Source organism: Engystomops pustulosus, chromosome 2, assembly GCF_040894005.1.
Source record: "Engystomops pustulosus chromosome 2, aEngPut4.maternal, whole genome shotgun sequence".
NCBI lineage: Eukaryota > Metazoa > Chordata > Amphibia > Anura > Leptodactylidae > Engystomops > Engystomops pustulosus.
In genome coordinates, this window is record NC_092412.1 from 135,042,280 (window position 1) to 135,062,470 (window position 20,191).

Consider the following 20,191-nt stretch of genomic DNA (forward strand, 5'->3'; position numbering starts at 1 on the left):
ATTTCCATGGGTAATTGTTTCAACAGTGCAGCTGCAATTGTATGCCAGTGCAGCATTGAACAGGGTAACGTCTCAACGTTTAAAGGGGCTTTCCCCACAAAACAAGTTAGGCCCTATCGATAGGATAAGATCTAACTTGCTGATCACTGGGGGTCTTAGTAATGGGACCCCCACAGATCATGAGAACGGGGTCTGATGTATCGAAGTCGGATCCCTTGTCGCTCCCCGACATGAGTGGAGCAGCCAGTCGCACACGGTCGGCTTTTAATCTCTATGGAGCCGACTGAGATTGTACGGGGTACGTCGGAGGAAGTTTAATTTATTTGGATGTGGTGGGAAACATTGTGTTTGTTGCTAAACAGGGGAAAGACTGAACCAAAACTGAGTAAATAAGTCAGTGAAAGGTGGTGGAGGAAGTGTCATGGTTTGGGGAATGTTTTCAGCAGCAGGAGGTGGACCTCTCATACAGCTACATGCAGTACAATGCCCGCCATAAAACAGCAAAATGGTTTAAAGCAGTGCCTTTAAACACAAAACATTGAAAAAATTAAATGGCCAGCCCAGAGTCCTGATCTAAACCCAATAGAAAACCTCTGGAAAGTCCTTGGTTAAACTTATGGCCAACTTACAGTGATGTCCTCTGGTCGCAGATGTGCTAAAGTCATAAAAAGCAAAGGCCTGTACACTTCCTACTGATTGGTCACTGTTGTAACCTTCAGAAAATGTAGTTATAATCTTTTTTGTGCTAAAGGTAGATCTTTTTTTTTGGGTTGCTGTTGCCAGGGCTCTTGTGTCTTGACTCACAGGTTTTTAATGTTTTTATTGCCGTCCCATCGTAAATCAGATGTCCCTGTATTTATCAATCTGTTGGTTTAGAGGGTTTTTTTTAAATATCCTTTGATGATCACTGTTTAGTGTGTATAAAATGCTGTGAATTTTCGGTTTCATGCATAACATCATGTCTGACAAAGAGAACTAGTATTCTCGAAAGCTCACCATCAAATATACTCAGCCTCAAAAAGGTATTGCCTGATTTCTTCACTCTTCTTCTGCTCTCCATGGCTAACATGGTACAAATCTACACTACCAGGAAGGGAAGACCAAGAGTCATCTCCACTGCAGAGGATAAGTTCATCCTAGGCAACCAGCCGCAGTAATCGCAGGTTAACAGCACCACCGTGTCTTTGTGCGATGCAGAAAATGTGAACAAATGGACTCTACAGGCCTGGTTCCCACCGTGAAGCATGGAGGATGAGGTGTGATGGTGTGGGGATGCTTTGCTGGTGACACTGGGGAGCGACATACTTTTCCAGCCGATTTGCCTTTAGGTGGACCATAATTTATTTTTCAACAGGACAATGACCCCAAACACACCTCCAGGCTGTGTAAGGGCTATTTGACCAAGAATGAGCGTGATGGGGTGCTACGCCAGATGACCTGGACTCCACATTCACCACACCTGAACCCAATCAAGATGGTTTGGGGTCAGCTGGACCGCAGAGTGAAGGCAAAAGGGCCAATAAGTCTCTGGGAACTCCTTCGAGACTGTTGGAAGACCATTTCAGGTGACTACCTCTTGAAGTTCTTCAAGAGAATGCCAAGAGTGTGCAAAGCAGTAATCTTGGATTAAAGCTCCAGGTGTCATGTGGAGGAGGGGAGAGGTGCTTCCCAGCACAGAGACACTGCTAAGGAAAGCCTTCTCCTTCTCCTCCACAGCTTACAGATAGAGCTGCCGGCTTCTCAACGGAGCACAAGCAAACTCTGTGTACAGGCGTTATGGGCGGCCATGGGCCCAGGAGAAAGATCGCCTATAAGGCCCTAAAGAAGATCCGCCATTGGTAAGAGTCCTGTGCAGAACTCTACAATCAAGAAAATAAACTTCTTTCCACCACCGTAGTGCCATTTGTTATACATAGTCATTAACTGTGTTTTTACTATCCATCTATTAGTGATAATTATACCACTATTTTTATTGATCTATAGTTTTCAAAATAAATGTTATCGCATGTTCTGTTTAATCTTATCTGCCACTATCCTCAAAGAAAGTGTGCCGTGCTTTAATGTGTTAAATGTCAAACTAAATCATTTAGTTAGGCAAACTAGCCCATTAGCGTAAAATAAGATTGATAGCTTTTTAAAAGTCCATAAATCCAATTAGAAGAACCTGCGATATTAGATGAAAGCTATTATTTGTTGCCAAAGTTGACTCGTGACTTAAACTAGCATTCCAAAACATGGAGTTGGTATATATTCTACAGTTTTGCATATTATCTTATTAATGTTGAACACCTCTACTGATGATTTTTGCATACTGTATAAAGAATCTGGAATTAATTTTTTTTTTTTATGCTCCATTTCGCAGTCTTCAACATTAGCATATTTTGACAAACACATGTAAACATGAAACCTGAAACATGTAAAAACAAATTGCAGTATATTCTGAAAGAAACATTATGCAAAGTACAGCCAATACTTTACAATCATTAGAAATTATAACATTTTAGATAAATTCTAAAATAATTTTTGCATACTTAGTGGGTGTCAGCTAGATTGTACAGGCAATTAACTTGTTGGGTTGCGGCAGTCAGGCAGTTGGGTTGCCACAGCCTGTTAAAGGCTCTCATAGCTGTCATTAGGTGATCTTTCTGGAGGCAGACTGTAAAATAGAAGCAGTATAGTTTGTGCATCCCATACAGTATTTGTAAACGTTTTTGGGGGGTGGATTTATTAGGGCTTCTGAATATATATATATAGTAATTAGGGATAGTGGTTACAGCTGCTGAATATCTATAGTGATTAGGGTCAGCGATTAGGGTTAGTGATCAGGGCTAGCGGTTCGGGATATATAAATATGCTGTATATACAAAAGCAGATCTTGTACGTTATTATATATACTTACACCTACACCTTCAGTATTTGTATCCCTTCTTGCGCTGATGTTTCAGTTACTGTTTTTTGTTTTATAATAAAATTAAAAAAATTAAAAAAAAATACTAAAAAAATATAGTTTTTAGTTTTATAGATCTAGTATCAGTTTAGTACTGTAGAGGTACCTTATTACATATACTTACACCTACACAGATCTTCAGTGTTTGTATCCCTTCCTGCGCTGACGTTGCAGTTACTGTTTTTTGTTGACAAGACCACATTTTGAGGCGCTGTTAAAATATCTGCATTATAGCGATAATAGTCAATGTCCTGCCGCTATCAGCACATTGTAATGAATGAGGAGTAAAATCCCCATATACTGCCATACTGTAGTATGGCAGTATATGATAGAATCGTACAGACAACCTAGGGTTAAAGTACCCTAGGGAGTCTGAAAAATAGTAAAAATAAAAATTAAAAAAAAGTAAAAAAAAAATTATAATAAAAAACCCTCAAACCTCAAATCACCCCCCTTTCCCTAGAAATGATATAAATAAAAATAAACAGTAAAAATCATAAACATAATACCGTATATACTCGTGTATAAGCCGAGTTTTTCAGCACAAAAAATGTGCTGAAAAACCTCGCCTTGGCTACACGAGTCAATGATTAAAAAAAAAAAAATAATACTCACCCTCCGGTGTCCCCGATGTTCGTTGCGGCTCCCGATCCCTGTCGCGGCTCCCCGTGTCTTCTCTTGTGTCTTGTCTAGCCGGCAGAGTCGCGTCCATGCGATCTGCCGGCCGTCGCACACTGTGATGCTGTCGCCGCGGATGACGTCATCAGCGGCGACAGCGCTGCATCACAGTGTGCGACGGCCGGCGCGATCTCCCGGCCAGAGAAGAGTGAAGAAGCCGTCGGGAGCCGCGATGGGGATCGGGAGCCGCGACGAACATTGGGGACAACGGAGGGTGAGTATTAAGTTTATTTCTTTATCTGTATGCTAATAGGGGCTGCTGTATACTACTGAGGGCAGGCTGTGTACTACTGGGGGCAGGCTGTATACTACTGGGGGCAAGCTGTATACTACTGGGGGCAAGCTGTATACTGATGGGGGCAGGCTGTATACTGATGGGGGCAGGCTGTATACTGCAAGGGGACAAGCTGTATACTACTGGGAGCAGGCTGTATACTACTGGGGGCAAGCTGTATACTACTGGGGGGCAGGCTGTATACTACTGGGGGCAGGCTGTATACTACTGGGGGCAAGCTGTATACTACTTGGGGCAGGCTGTATACTGCAAGGGGACAAGCTGTATACTACTGGGGGCAGGCTGTATACTACTGGGGACAAGCTGTATACTACTGGGGGCAGGCTGTGTACTACTGGGGGCAGGCTGTATACTACTGGGGGCAGGCTGTATACTACTGGGGGCAAGCTGTATACTACTGGGGGCAAGCTGTATACTACTGGGGGCAGGCTGTATGCTATGTGGGGCTGGCTGTATACTACATGGGGGCTGGTTGGCTGTATACTACATGGGGGCTGGCTGGCTGTATACTACACCCTCGGCTTATACTCGAGTCAATAGTTTTCCCAGTTTTCGGTGGTAAAATTAAGGGTCTCGGCTTGTACTCGGGTCGGCGTATACTCGAGTATATACGGTAGATATCGATACGTCCGAAAATGCCCGATCTATCAAAATACAATAATGGTTTTTCACTGTGTTTAACCCCCGTAACGGAGAATCGTGCCCACAGTCGAAAATGGCACTTTTTGCCATTTAAAAAAGATAAAAAATTCTATAAAAAGAGATCAAAAGGTCGTACAGTCCTAAAAATGATAACATTGTAAACGTCATCAAAAGTTGCAAAAAACTACACCTCCCAAAGCTCTGTACACCAAAGTATAAAAAAGTTATTAACTCCAGAAGACCGCAAAATCCCCCAAAAAAATTTTGTTCAGGAGGTTTTCATTTTTGTAAATGTATGAAAACATTATAAAACCTATACAAATTTTGTATCCCCGTAATCGTACCAACCCAAAGAATGAAGTAGACATGTAATTTGGGGCATACAGTGAAATCCGTAAAATCCAAGCCCACAAGAATACGGCACAAATGCGGTTTTTCTACCAATTTCACTGCATTTGGATTTTTTTTCCAACTTCCCAGTACACGGCATGGAATATTAAATACCACCATTTTGAAGTGTAATTTGTTACGCAGAAAGTAAGCCATAACACAGCTCTGTACGTGGAAAAAATAAAAAGTTATAGATTTTTGAAGATGGGGAGTGAAAAATGAAAATGCATAAATGGAAAAGGGCTGCGGCGTTAAGGGGCTAGATTAATATCAAAATTTTACTTCTATATTGCTTTAATTTCTGTGAAACACTGAAAGGGTTAACAAACTTTCTAAAAGTGGTTTTGAAAAGCTGGATGGGGGCATTTCTGAGAATGGAGTGATTTGTGATGGTTTCTTATTGCAAAGTCTTTTAAAAAGCCCTTTCTTAATTGCAATAGTCCATATACACGGTTTTTAAAATTTTCCTAAAAATTGCTGTTGCTATTGTAAGTCTGCTAACATCCTAGTAAAATGTAAGAATGTTTACAAAGTTATCACAATATAATGCAGAGCTATGGTAAATTTTATTTATTAAGTAATTTGGATGGTAAGATTGTCTGTCTAAAAAAAAAACATTTTAAATTAGGAAAATTGCAGATTTTTTTATTTTTTGTTACATTACATTTTTTCATAAACATAAATCATATCAACTAACATTTACTCCTGACAAAAAGCACAATGTGTCATAAAAAAAACAATCTCAAAATAACATAAGTTAATGTGTTCTGAAGTTATTATTAAACAAAATGATACATGTCAGGTCTGAAAAATAGGCTTGTGTCCTGAAGGCCATTTTAGGCTGTGTCCTTTAAGGGAACCTGTCACCAGGAGACCCATTTTTAGCACTCCCCCAGTCCCCACATAACATAGTACATACACTGCCAAAGTGTTTTTGTATAAAAAATAGGTTTTACAGAAAAAAAGAAATGTTATGTTGTACCTTTCATTAGCATCTGCTGTGTGACTAGGCAGTTGCCAATTGGGAGGGGCTGGAAAGGAGCAGTCCCCCCCCCCTCCCTCGGGAAACATGTGACCTTTTCAAATACATGAATAACTCCCCACACTCAGGATTGGCTGTAGAGCAGCTGGGGGCGTCGCTAATCCCAGTGATTGGTGTTTTCATATATTTGAAAAGGTCACATGGAGAAGTTGTTTCCCAAGGGTGGGGGGGAACTGCTCCTTTCCAGCCCCTCCCAAAAGGCAACTACCTAGTCACACAGCAGATGCTAATGAAAGGTACAATATAACAGATCTTTTTTCTGTAAAACCAATTTTTAATACAAAAACACTTTGGCAGTGTATGTACTATGCTCTGTGGGGACTGGGGGAGTGCTAAAAATGGGTCTCCTGGTGACAGGTTCCCTTTAACCCTTTCAGGACCTGGCCCTTTTTTGTTTTTTCATTTTCATTTTTTACTCCCCATGATCAAAAATCCATAACTTTTTTATTTTTCCATGTACAGAGCTGTGTGACGGCTTATTTTCTGCGTAACAAATTGCACTTCATAGAGATGGTATTGAATATTCCATGCCGTGTACTAGGAAGCGGGAAAAAAATTCCAAATGCAGTGAAATTGGTAAAAAACCGCATTTGTGCGGCCTTCTTGTGGGCTTGGATCTTACAGATTTCACTGTGCGCCCCAAATGACATGTCTACTTTATTCTTTGGGTCGGCACGATTACGGGGATACCAAATTTGTATAGGTTTTATAATGTTTTCATACATTTAAAAAAATTAAAACCTCCTGTACAAAAATTTTTGGGGGGATTTTGCCATCTTCTGGCGCTAATAACTTTTTTATACTTTGGTGTACTGAGCTGTGGGTGGTGTCGTTTTTTGCGGATTTTGATGACGTTTACAATGTTATCAATTTTAGGACTGTTCGACCTTGTGATCACTTTTTATAGAATTTTTTAATTTTTTTAAATGACAAAAAAAGTGCCATTTTCGACTTTGGGCGCAATTTTCCGTTATGGGATTAAATGCAGTGAAAAACCGTTATCATATTTTGATAGATTGGGCATTTTCGGACGCGGCGATACCTAATGTGTTTATGATTTTTACTGTTTATTTATATTTATATCAGTTCTAGGGAAAGGGGGGTGATTTGAGTTTTTAGGGTTTTTTATTATAATTTTTTTTTTTTTACTTTTTTTATTTTTATTTTTAGTACTTTTCAGACTCCCTAGGGTACTTTAACCCTAGGGGGTCTGCACGATCATATCATATACTGCCATACTACAGTATGGCAGTATAAGGGGATTTTACTACTCATACATTACAATGTGCTGATAGCACATTGTAATGCATGGGTTAACCTGACGACGGATGGCGACGGATCGCCGCTCCCCGATGACGACCATGGCGACGGATCGCCGCTCCCCGATGACGTCACGGGGAGCGGCGATCCTCGAAAAGATGGCGGCGCCCACGCGCCGCCATCCTTTTGAAGCCGCCGGCAGCGTTGCCAGCGGCGATCGAGGTGAAAACACCCCACCGATCGCGGGTGTTACCGGTAAGCCTTTGCTGCAATATGCAGCAAAGACTTACCGGCTATGGAGAGGGCTCAGCGCGTGAGCCCTCTCCATGCACCCGCGGCCGACCCGTGACGTGCTATTACGTCACGGGTCGTGAAAGGGTTAAGGTGTTAAAGACCATCATATCAACAACTTCTCTAAAATCCTTATAACTTTCCAAATTCTGAATTTCATTTCTATTCATCATGGTGTTTACAGGAAAGTTTGTTAGTTTTGCAAACGTATACGTCTGCCTGTACGTCCTTATTTCTCCCTGTCAGATTGTTATCTGTTAGTGAAGAGGAAGAAGGCAGAACAGCGGGAGTGTGTGTCGGTCACATAGGGTATGACATGGAGTTAAAAATGGAGTGATATTCAAAATCACTTTGACCATGTACAAATCTCCCTCTTTTCCTGCACCAAAGCAACCCCAAACCATCACATTACATCCACTATGCTTGAGAGATGGTGTCAGGCATCTTCCAGCATTTTTTTTCAATAGTCCTGCATCTCACAAATGTTCTTCTGTGTGATCCAAACACCTCAAACTTCGGTTTGTCTGTCCAAAACATGTTTTCCAAACTTCCTCTGTGCAATGTCTGTGTTCTTTTTCCCATATTAATCTTTTCCTTTTATTAGCTAGTGTAAGATATGGCTTTTTCTTTGCCACTCTGCCCTGAGGGGCAGCAGCCTGGAGTCGCCTCGTCACTGTGAATGTTGACACTGGCATTTGGCGGGTACTATTTAATTAAGCTGCCAGTTGAGGACATGTGAGATGTCGGTTTCTCAAATGAGACTCTAATGTACTTCTTACTTAGTTGTGCAGCTAGAATACTCATTTACCACATTAACAATTTACGTATTTATGATTCTTTTAATGTTAGCTTCATTGAAAGAAAATGTGTTTTTCTTTCAAAAGTAAGGAAATTTCTAAGTGACCCCACTTTTGAGCGTTTCAATGCGCATGATCTTAGTCATGACCACTGTACATATTTCTGTAACCAATAGACAAAGAAGTTTTGGCCATTATCAATGCTGAGTGTGCTATGTGTACTAATGGTATGGTGAACGACAATATAAATTGAAAATTCTTAATGATTTTCTTTTCCTCTACCCAGAATTTGTTAAAAATATCTCATCAATAAGCTAGAGACACCTCAAAAAAATAGAGCATCTGATCCTTCAAAAAAAAAAAAACACAGCAAAAGTCCATATTGCTAAAAAAAGAAATAAATTGTATAGCCATACTCAGGAAAAAATGATTATCAAACTTTGCAGAGCTTTTTATCATGTTAATGTGTAATTCTTGGGCCAAAATGAATGCAATTTCCAAAAAATTGTAATTTCTAAATTGCACCTATTCTGTTTTAACTCATGTGAAACACCTAAAGTGTTAAAAAACTTACTAAATGTTTGTGTACATACTGTATATACTTGAGTATAAGCCGTCTCGAGTATAAGCCAAGGTACCTAATTTTAACACAAAAATTGGGAAAACCTTTGGACTTGAGTACAAGCCGAGGATGGGAAATGCATTGGTCCAGCCCCTCAGTATATAGCCTGCCAGCCCCTGTAGTATATAGCCTGCCTGCCCCTCCAGTATATAGCCTGCCAACCCCTGTAGTATATAGCCTGCCAGCTCCTGTAGTATATTGTCTGCCAGCCCCCTGTAGTATATAGCCTGCCAGCCCCCTGTAGTATATAGCCTGCCAGCCCCTCTAATATATAGCCTGCTAGCCCCATGGTATATAGCCTGCCAGCTCCCTGTATTATATAGCCTGCCCGACACAGAGTATATAGCCTGCTGTAAAAAACTCACTCTACTCACCTTTCCTACGCCCCCCGTAGGTCTCCTTCTTGCTTCGGATCCTCTTAGGGTCCTTCGGTTTTCTTTGGGTCGTCAGCTTGCCAGCGGGGAAGCCCGGTAAGGAGCAGAAAGACCCAAAGGATCCGAAGAGTCACCAGAGCATCGGAAGAAAGAAGAGGATCTACGGGGGGAAGTTGGAAAGGTGAGCACAGTGTTAATTATTTTTTTTATAGACTTGAATATAAACTAAGTTAGGATTTTTCACCACATATTTTGTGCTGAAAAACTCGGCTTATGCCCGAGTATATACGGTATATTGAGGGGTATAGTATCTATAATGGGGAAATTTCTGGGATTTTACTGTTATTTAGGCCTCTGAAAGTCTCTTGAAAGTTGAACTGTTGCTTTAAAAATTAATTTGTCGATTTTCATGAAAATGTGTAAAATTGCACTTAAAGTTTTAAGCCTCACATTATTCTATAAAAATAAGAGGGCACATAAAGATTCATGCCAACATGAATTTTGACAGTAGAGAATTTTTCAAAATTTTATCCATATTTCCAGCTCAACACAGGAAGTGACGCATAATGAAAACATGTTAGATGAAATAGACCATGGCTGGTTTGCAAGTTATTCAAAATGTTCCCGAAATGATAAAGAAAAAAGTAATAATCTATTCCCTTTTTATTTATGTCAGATGTGCGAATGTTTAGCCAAGAGACAGGGCTTAATAGTTATTTGCCTCTTGCAGCTTGAGCAGAGTGTTTATTCTGCAGCCACACTTGTTATGAGAAGGAGGCAACTCTATATCTATAAATGAATAATTATGTATATATGTTTATTGCAATATAAGGCAAATATATTCTGTGTATTATTTTGTTTCTTTGGTAACAGAAATGTTTGCTATTTGATGTATTATGCAATAGGATATGTGCCTGCTTCGTTTCTGTCCCCAAACCTCCAGTGATGCCGTTTTCTATAGTCGGCTGTATTCCTACCTCAACCGAAAACTAAGATATGTCATCATGAATACCAACAAGATGGAGGCCTTTATTATTCCGCTGCCAGCATGCCAACCAATACCTTCCAAACTCCACCCCTTAGGAGGGCCAGGTAAGGAGCATTATAGAAACACCATGATGTTTGATATGTGATTAACGGGATTTGCACCAAAGCCAACCCCTGGGACTAAACAGAGGATTTTGTCAGGGTGCAAGGTAAATGTAACACACTATTTTTATTGTAATACAGATGCTTATAGAAAGCAGAAAACAATATTTACAATGTAGTTATAATGGGCTTCTAAAAGGTTCCCTTTAATATTGTAAAATACGAAATAGTTTCTTGTTTACTTTTGGCTTTGACTTTTGTTCGACTGTACACGTTCTACTAGGCTAAAACGGCTTGCAAAAGTATTTAATAAGTGTCTGCACCGCTTTTGTGTCACCCGCGACCCTTTTGTGGTGCAGCTGTGCTGGTTTCCATGCGACACAAATTAGGGGGCGTGCCGTATTTAACTTGAAAATTGTGTTGCACGTCCTATGTTAAAGGCGCACCATAAAAAAAGGTGGTGAACTCTGTCGGGCCAGTGCTCGGAAGCGTCAGATTCAGGATTTCTTACGCATGTTCTTAGTGAATCGCTGAATGCTGCACTATACAGGTGGTCCCCTACTTAATAACACCCGACTTACAGATGACCCCTAGTTACAGACAGGCCCCTCTGCGCACTGTGACCTCTGGTGAAGCTCCCTGGATACATTAGTCCCAGAATGCAATGATCAGCTATAAGGTGTCTGTAATGAAGCTTTATTGATAATCCTGGGTCCCATTACAGCAAAAAACTTTGAAACTCCAATTGTCACTGGGGCAAAAAAATTTTTTGTCTGGATCTACAAATATATAATATACAGTTTCGACTTACATACAAATTCAACTGAAGAACAAACCTATGGACCCTATCTTGTATTTAACCCGGGGACTGCCTGTACAAGGAAATAGCACTTTTAGTGCATTTTCTGAATTTCTAAGCAAATGTGCCTCATTCAGTATTTCAGGGGTCAGGAACCTCTTTTGGCTGAGAGAGGCATGAACACCACATATTTTAAAATGTAACTCTGTGAGAGCCATACAATATGCACATGCTCCCCACTAGATAGGTAGCAACAGCACATTCCCTCAGCAAATAGTAAGCCACAGCACATGGCCCCCAGTAAATAGGTAGGCACAGTAAATTCCCCCCAGTTGATAGGTAGTCCCCAGTAGATAGGTAGCCCCAGCAAATGCCCCCAGTACATAAGTATGCACCCAAATAGACATATAGTTTATTTACTTAATTGTTTCTTCTTGTTAATTTCTATTTAGAATATTTCTCCAGGAAATATATAGTGTATATAAATATATATGTATGTATAAGCTTGACAACCTCTCTTTGATAGTGGAATTATTGATGGATATGTGGCTATATTTGTATGACAACTGAAAATTCTGGGTTTATCATGTTTGTGTTCATTGTCTCTGCATGTTTCACTGATAATATATGATTTCATTGTTTAGGTCTTGATGACGACCATCCTCACCTTTTGCTGGGTCTGCTTCTTCCTAACCATCCATCCTGGTCTTCATGTCCAAGAAAGGTCACCAAGATGCAGATAGAGGAAGAGCTGGAAGTTCCTGATGATATATTCTCATCTATATTAGCAGATGTGGAAAGGGAGGAGAAGCAGATGGAAGAAGAAGGGTTCCCACCTGGAGGGCAGGAGAGTGCTGGGGTTGGAGAAGTGGGTATGCCAGAGCTGGTGAATATTTTGTGTTTATTGTCAAATAACCTGCAGGAGATTGCTCAGAATAACAATAACTTTAATATTGTACCTCCAGTTAATTATCCAAACCCCATAGCAGCTACAACCCCAGTTTGGCCACCATATTTTATGCCACCTAATTTTCAGGCTCCTGCTTCTTATGGCAATAATCCATCTGTTATGTTTGATCCATCAACCATGTTTGGTCCATCTGGTTTTAACCCTTATATGTCCTAAAATAAATACCATTTAGTTCATAGAAAACTTTTGCTATTATATTACAAATATAGAATAGTTATTTTTATTGGAGAGTGTTCATGTTTTTAAAAAAACTTTGCAGTTGTTTTACGACAGCCAGAACAGGTATTTAGATTTTTAAAGTGTACATTTCTGAATATAGTTTATATATTTTTGTTACATTTTTTAAGTATTGTTCTTTGTATTGTTTTAAAAGCATATTAAAATCTGATTCTAGAGTCTTTTCAGTTTTTCTATGATGTGTTATGACGTAAAGTAGACAAATGCAACTGAAGATATTGGGAATAAAACCTTCCGTCAAAATGCTTGCAATCCTATCCCCAGATGGCATCAAAATGCAAGGCCTTATTCACACAACAGTAAAAGAGGCTGTGTGCTGTCAGGTATTTTAATGGACAGCATTAAAGATGTCATAATATTGACTGAATCCATTAACACAGACTGTGTGTTCAATCTTTTAAAAAGTAAAGTATGTCCTATTTTGAAATAACTCAATAGACCAGGGGGGAACCTTTTTAGCTGAGAGCCATGAACGCCACATATTTTAAAATGTAATTCTGTGAGAGCCATACAATATCCACATGCCCCCAGTAGATAGGTAGCCCTAAGCAAATGCTCCAAAGTAGATAGGTAGCCACGGCACATGACCACCAGTAGATAAGTAGTCATAGCACATTCTCCCAGTAGATAGCCCCAGCACATGTCCCCAGTAGAAAGGTAGCCCAGGCAGTTGCCCTCAGTAGATAGGTAGCCAAAGCACATGTTTCCAGTAGATAGGTAGCCACATAAAATACCTCGTCTTTTTTAAATTTTTCACCCTTTGTTACATTGCAGCCAATTGGGAAGATCAAAATAGTTCCTTTTTTGGTCATTAATGTACACTCTAAACTCTATCTTGGCAGAAAACAACAGAAATGTAGACATTTTTGCTAATTTATTAAACAAGAAAAACTGAAATATTACCTTTTGAGCTAGTACAGCCATGAGTCGTCTTGGGAATGATGCAACAAGTTTCTCACACCTGGATTTGGGGAGCCTCTGCCATTCTTTCTTGCAGATCCTCTCCAGTTCCCTCAGTTTGGATTGTGAATGTTAGTGAACATTTTCAAGTCGCTCCAGAGATGCTCAATTGGGTTTTGGTCAGGACTCTGGCTGGACCAGTCAAGAATGGTCACATGGTTGTTCTGAAGCCATTACTTTGTTATTTTAGCTGTGTGCTTGGGGTCATTTTCTTTTGTTTCAATATTTCTTTATCGAGATTTTTTTAAATCTTTCATATATCAACATTACAGCATCACATAGATCAAGCCCCTTGTGCAGTAGGTAAGGCTTTAAATTTCCATAGATAATGACCCTTAACGTCCTGGCCATTTTGCACTTTACTAACACAGACCTTTTTTGGAAATCTGCCCTGTGTCACTATAAGTGGTCATAACTTTGGAATGTTTTAACATATCCAGGTGATTTTGTGATTGTTTTTAGTGACACATTTTATTTCATGTTTGAGAAATTTAAGCAGTATCTTTTTGGCGAAAATTTAATAATAAAATGATGTTTTCCAATTTAAAAATAATTTGATAAGATACATTTTACATATGTCTGCTTTAGCTTGGTATCCTTTTTTAAAGAAGGCTTATAACTTTAGATGCAATTTAGGTGAAATCATCAAAATCAATTTTTGGAGGAACCAATTTAGGTAGAAGTGACTTTATAAGGCCTATAGGACAGAAACCCTCCACAAATGACACCATTTTAGAAACTTCACACATCAAAATATTCAAAACTAACTTTGGGAAGTTTGTTAACCCAGAGCGTTTCATGAGGGTGAAAAATAAATGGAAGTGAAATTACATAAATGTCATTTTGTTTAACAATATATTCATTGAACACTAAAATGTGCACCTTCACAATGGGTAAAAAAGGAAAACGCATATTACAATGTTTAGTGTAATTCCTCCTGAGTATGCCAACACCAATTTTGTCACTGTACCCTGCTGTACGGGCGCAGGGTGGCACTTGGAAGGCAAAGAGCGTTGTTTTGTTTTTGAAGGACAAATATGGCTGAAAAAGTTTTCATGTGTCAGGATGCATTTAGAGAGCCCTAGTAGTACCAAAACAGAGGAAAGCCCCAACAAAAGACACCATTTTGGAGAATTTAGCAAGGTGTAATTTGTGTATTTTTCCTCAACAGGTGTTTGATTGAATTAGGCCCGCAAAAGGTGAAAATTTACCCAAAAAAGTCACTTTCACCACTAATTTTTGTAAGCCACAATGGGTAAAAGATGAAACAACCCCATAAAATGTGTAAAACTATTTCTCCCGAGTGTAGAATTGCCCCACATGTGCCTATAAAAACTTTTATAGGTAAATGCTAGGGCTCAAAAGGGAAAGAGGGATGTTTGCCTTTCAGAAGCCAAATTTGACAGAAATATTTTACATATCGGGATGCATTTGGAGAGCCCTAGTGGTACAAAACAGAGGAGAACCCCAACAAGTGACACTATTTAGGAAAGTACACCGCTTGGAGAATTCAGCATGGTGTGATATGAGTTTTTGCCCGTAAAGGTGCTTGATTCAATAAGGCCCCAAAAAAGAAAAAGGTGAACATATTCCCAAAAAGTCACGTATACCCTTAATTTTTTATAGCCACAAGGGATAAAAATTTAATAATCCCCAAAAATGTGTAAAACTAATTCACCCGAGTGTAGAAGTACCCCACTTGTGCATATAAAATGTTGTATGGGCGCACAGTAGAGGGAAAGAGGGATGTTTGCCTTTTTGAAGCCAAATTTGACAGAAATGTCAGGATGCCCTACTGGTACCAAACTGAGGAGAACCTGAAAAGTCAAGCTAATTTTTGCACTTGCACCCCTTAGCAAGATGTTATATGTGGTGTAGTGTAATACAAGTGGTGTAGAGAGCATTTTGAACATAAAGGTGGTTTCCAAATATAATGTGCAGTGGATGCCCAAGATGGAAATTATTACTGGAAATACACAAGTTCAATGCCCATTATGTGATCCAGAGGCTTAGAGGGAAAATGAACAACCTAAATCTTATAAAACCAACAAGTGAGCCTAGTTTGCAAACTATATCCCTCAGTGAAATAATCGAGTGGTATAGTGAGCAATTTAAGCTAACAGTTTTTACAATAATTCCTTTTACCAAAATGAATTCACAATGAAGGTTGGATATAAATTGTGAATGCCTTGCTTATAAGGCGGGGGAATATACCAGGGGACCAACTAAGATTTTGTCACTCTGGAGGTCTCGCAGGTGTAGTAGTATATTGTGTCCTTCCTAACCCCCCTTTTCGAACAGACTCTTTTCTTAGACCTTTCTTTAGAAGAAGATTTGAGGAATTCACCGGGAAAATGTCCTAGCAAAACAAGGGGAAATCTAATCCAGATGTACTGGCGATCTGTCCTTCATGTCCATATATTAGTTTTTTTAATAACCATCTCTTGAATATGGAGAAATGATATGGCATGACCTGCACATTGGAACAGCACTTAAGAGTTGTACAGTGCCATCTTTACAATGCATGCGGGCAACGTTTTGTACCATACCATTTACTTTCCATAGGGCAATGTACTGCTTCAGCATAGATCTGTCAGACCAAACCCACTCATGTATTAATTGTACGCCAGGATGTCGTCTGGCTTGGGGACAGCGGTGGTGGTACCTCGTACAGGTGCGAAGATGTTAGAGTGCCTATGAATTGTGGTCAGAACATGTGGTCAGGACCTCCCGTTTATCCTTATAATTGACCAACACCATGTTTTGATTGCTGGTGCCTTGATGCCCCCCTTTCTAAAAGGCTGCCTAACAAGGGATCCAGTGAGACCACTCTGTTTTTTTGGTAAAGTGGAACGCTGGTGTTAGGGAAATATCCCCATATCTCGATGTGATGTTGGTCCAAATCAATGTATAGTACGAGCTGCTCGGTGAATCACTCAGACCTTCACATGTTTGAGAGAATTCCCATTTATTTAGGTAGCAGACAGTTTTTATAGGTTCTCGAGACAAAGGAACCTACTGACCATGCCCACATTCCAATAGCCATCAAAAGGAGCTATCAGTGTAAAATGATCTGTGTTCACGGGGGGGGGGGGGGGGGGAGTGGTGCTTGAGTATAGTAGAACACGTGGAATGTGAACACAATAGAGAATGGATTCTATTCCCTCACAATTCCTCCCTTTTGTGAATAATTTCAGGTACTGCTCAGGTGGTACATTGACATGTGCTAGTCACACATCCAGGACTTATCTGACCACTTCACCTGCTTCCCTCCTGAGCATCCTGAACATTACATCACAACGCAATTCATGTAAATCCATTGTAAAGGGTAGAATCTCTACATCCTATTGGTGTATATACTTATACATGTCAGCCTACCAACTCCTGAGTACTATTAGATATGGTATGCGACGCACACGCTGTAGTAGGAGTGGTAGGAGTATTAATGTCCATAGCAGCATCGAGCTACACAGATTCATGTTCTGTAGTCTCTGGGTCCTGCGCCCTTCTTCAGCTGTCGTAGTCTCTTTGTAGTTTCTATACGTGGATATGTCACAGGTATTTGGGATGACTCTTCAAAAGATGACCCTTCAGGTTAGTCACATCAGGACCATCTCATCACCTGGGTGCAGGTCTGTGCTCTAAATACTTTATTAGGTTCTGAAACTGAAACAGATACTTGGTTATGCACCTAAGAAAAAAAATGTATCTGCAGGTTTTTGGACACCCCACCAATTCTCTATGACACCTCTGGACAACCTTAGGGAAGTATATGTTCATCCATGGGGCAATTCTAAAAACAACCTCAGTAGGTGAAAAGCCTTTTTAATCCCTAGAGCTGTCATCAACTATATTACTGCCCCAATAGGGATTATTACTTTAGTCTCTAGAATAAGTGGAATAACATATTCCTCGATCCCTGGCTGTGGTCTTCAGTTGCTTTAGTTACAGGATAGGGTTCAGATTACCCAGAAAAGAGGTCCACACACACAAGCACATGTTCATAGCCACTTACCTTTTGTAGCTGTACTTAGCCAATCTGCAACCTCTTGAAGGGGTAAAGCGGCTTCGGAGTGTATATATGAGGGTTTTCACTACTCTCCCTACATTGTACTAAGTATATATAAACATACTTATGTAAATGGACAGTAGCAAAAGTGAATCTAAGTGATACTCAATACTTATCCACCACGGAGCATATAGAGTCTTAGACTGGTGTCTCACCCTGTGGGTGCACTGAACCATTATAGGGTAAAGGGCCCTTGGCAGACATTGCTTGTCACCTTTTTGCCATAGTCCACCCTCCATCCATGGGGTCCCAGTTTTACTCCAGTCTTGCTTCCTCACCTGTGAAGCCTGTTTCTATATAGACAGGAGTATAGATGACCCTACTGGGCCAGCGAGGGTCACGGACTGTACTGATCCAGGCTCCTTTCCCCTAGGCTTTCTGGTAACCAGTATGGTCACTTCATGTATTAGAGCTTTAGAGGTTTTACCTTCTACTGTGGACCTTTATTGTAACACTAAGGCCTCTATCAGCTATTTCAAAGTCTCATAGTTGTTGATAAACTTACTATATGAAGTTAGAAATCATAAGGAATCCCAAAAGACTCACATTCTTCCCCTCTGCCATTTTACCCACCTCCATCAGTGCCGTTACCTCCTGTACAGACAGGTAGGTTAGGAGTGGTTCTGCTTTTGTTACCTCATGTTGTGTGACCGCTGCACATCTGACGTAGAATTAACCTCATTCCTGGTTTCTAAAGCCATCTACAAAAAAACTCAAAATGCAGATTAATAATATATATTTAGTTTTGACATTACAAAAAGGTAACTGGTTCATTAATCATTAAGATAATAGAAAATTTTAAATACAACCCATCTACCTCATGTCTCCCCCCTTTGAATCTAGCGAAAGTAGTGGAGCTGGATTCAATGTAATACATCATAAAGAGGGCACATTATAACCAAGGTTTCTAGTCATGAAGAGGTGAAATACTATCAGGATAGTCCAAAACTACTACAGAAGCTTTTTATGTGTAGGCAGCAGTAGGATACAAAACCAAGAAGGATCCAGGTTGTCATGTGACACACGATCCGCAGAGCTTCCGGCCTGTTTCCTCTCCTATGTAAGGTGCTTGGCTTAAACTTAAATGAGAACAATAGAAAGTGAACAATATACTCCAGAAAAAAAACACAGTTTTGGGACCAATGCCGATGTATCAATGCTGTATTATTTTAAAACTATACAGTCATCCTGGGGACACATAGTGGGCAATAGCATCACTAGAGCCAGTGACGTAGGAGGCTTCTAGGAGTGTTATAACTTCTGCCTAAAAAGCTCCTAATAATAATCTCAGTCATAGCTGCTGAATAGGACTTATAGTATGGGATCATAGGGAGGTTTTACTCCTGGTTAAAACATTAAAATTACAGATGTTGCACTGAATCAAACCCAAAATCTGCTTAGGGCCATGAGGGTTATCAGTAATGAGCACACATTCTCATTGTTCCTTTCTTCTCTTAACATTCCAACACTTGTCCCCCTCCCCCCTCCTGTGTTCACTGAGACAAGGGGGGGAGGAAGCCCCCTCCTTCTCCCTGTGGTGTCTGTAGTACTACGTGTCCCAGCATACCAGGTTAATAAAGAAGGAATCTAACACACCATTGTAACATCTAAGTTCACTGTATCATGCTACACAAATTGCAAAAACTTTTGACCACACCCTTCAAACTTTTAGGTGTATTATAAAGTTTTACACTATATGTCTGATGTTTCTAAAAATAAATCACAAGATTTCTCAGGTCCAAGCCTACAATGAACAATGTCCACAATTGTGTGCTGTGCTTTCCTCACATCTGGTAACTGATGAAATACCACTAGCACTATACATGATATAGACAAAACACATATTTATATCTTTGCCATAATCTGCAGGACTGTATAATGGAATAAACTCATAGAACACCTATAGTATCTGGCAAGGGTCAGCTCAGGGAATCCAATTGGGACTGCACAACCGTCCAGGAGCTCTCCCCACAGAAGACCAAAATCTGTAACAAATATGTTACTACCCGGGTTTTTGGACTTTGAAGTTCTGAGAGGTGACTCTTAGATAAGCAGGCACAGTTTCCTACATTTATTCCCTGGGTACTATATCTTAGTTGTCTTCTAAAGTTACAACAATACAGCTAAATACAGCTGAGCGGACTGTGGGTGCAAATCCAAAGATCTTTAGGCAATGCATTATTCTCCATATCACTGGTCTGGTATCAAAGTGAGATGCCCCCTACAGGAGAAACATCTGAAGACTACATCTTTGTTCTGTGCAGAGCCCGCACTTTTTCTAATCTAGTCTTGACTGGATATATTCCAGTGTGGGGGTTGGGTCTAGGTGCCACATTGCATGCACATGTCTCCCGCCAGTCTGTTTCTTTGTTTCCATACATCAATTCATCCACCATTTTAGGGTGGAGGCAGAACCTTTCCTGAATGTTGTCTTTTGTCTGTCCAACGTTTTTGTCCGTCATCGTCATAACACTCATACAACACACAATTTCCTATGGCTGTTTCTTTATAACCTCCTCTGGTCACTTCCTCTGTAACTTTCTTCTATCCACTTGCAATTTCCATCGTATCATTATCATGTAACCAGCCTTTGTTCTTTTAAGAACCTTTCCATTTACCAACATACAAACAACCATCTTTTGATATACTTGTCCTTTTCCACATTCTCTGACATCCTTTTACAACCTCTTTCTCTTTCAAGATCTGTACTACTGGTTTCCCTCCGAATT

At 40.1% G+C, this 20,191-nt stretch overlaps 1 protein-coding gene across 4 annotated transcripts in view; it reads left to right on the plus strand.

Annotated features, from left to right (window-relative positions):
• SPOCD1 (SPOC domain containing 1) overlaps nt 1-12,513 on the plus strand; it is a 114,869-nt gene extending 102,356 nt beyond the window's left edge. For all 4 annotated transcript variants that reach the window (XM_072136614.1, XM_072136611.1, XM_072136612.1 and 1 more), the window contains exons 13-14: nt 10,244-10,430; nt 11,871-12,513. In XM_072136614.1, the coding sequence (XP_071992715.1) occupies nt 10,244-10,430; nt 11,871-12,352 (669 nt within the window). In that variant the 3' untranslated portion in view covers nt 12,353-12,513. The remainder of the gene's footprint in view (nt 1-10,243; nt 10,431-11,870) is intronic.
• Nucleotides 12,514-20,191: the final 7,678 nt, after the last annotated feature.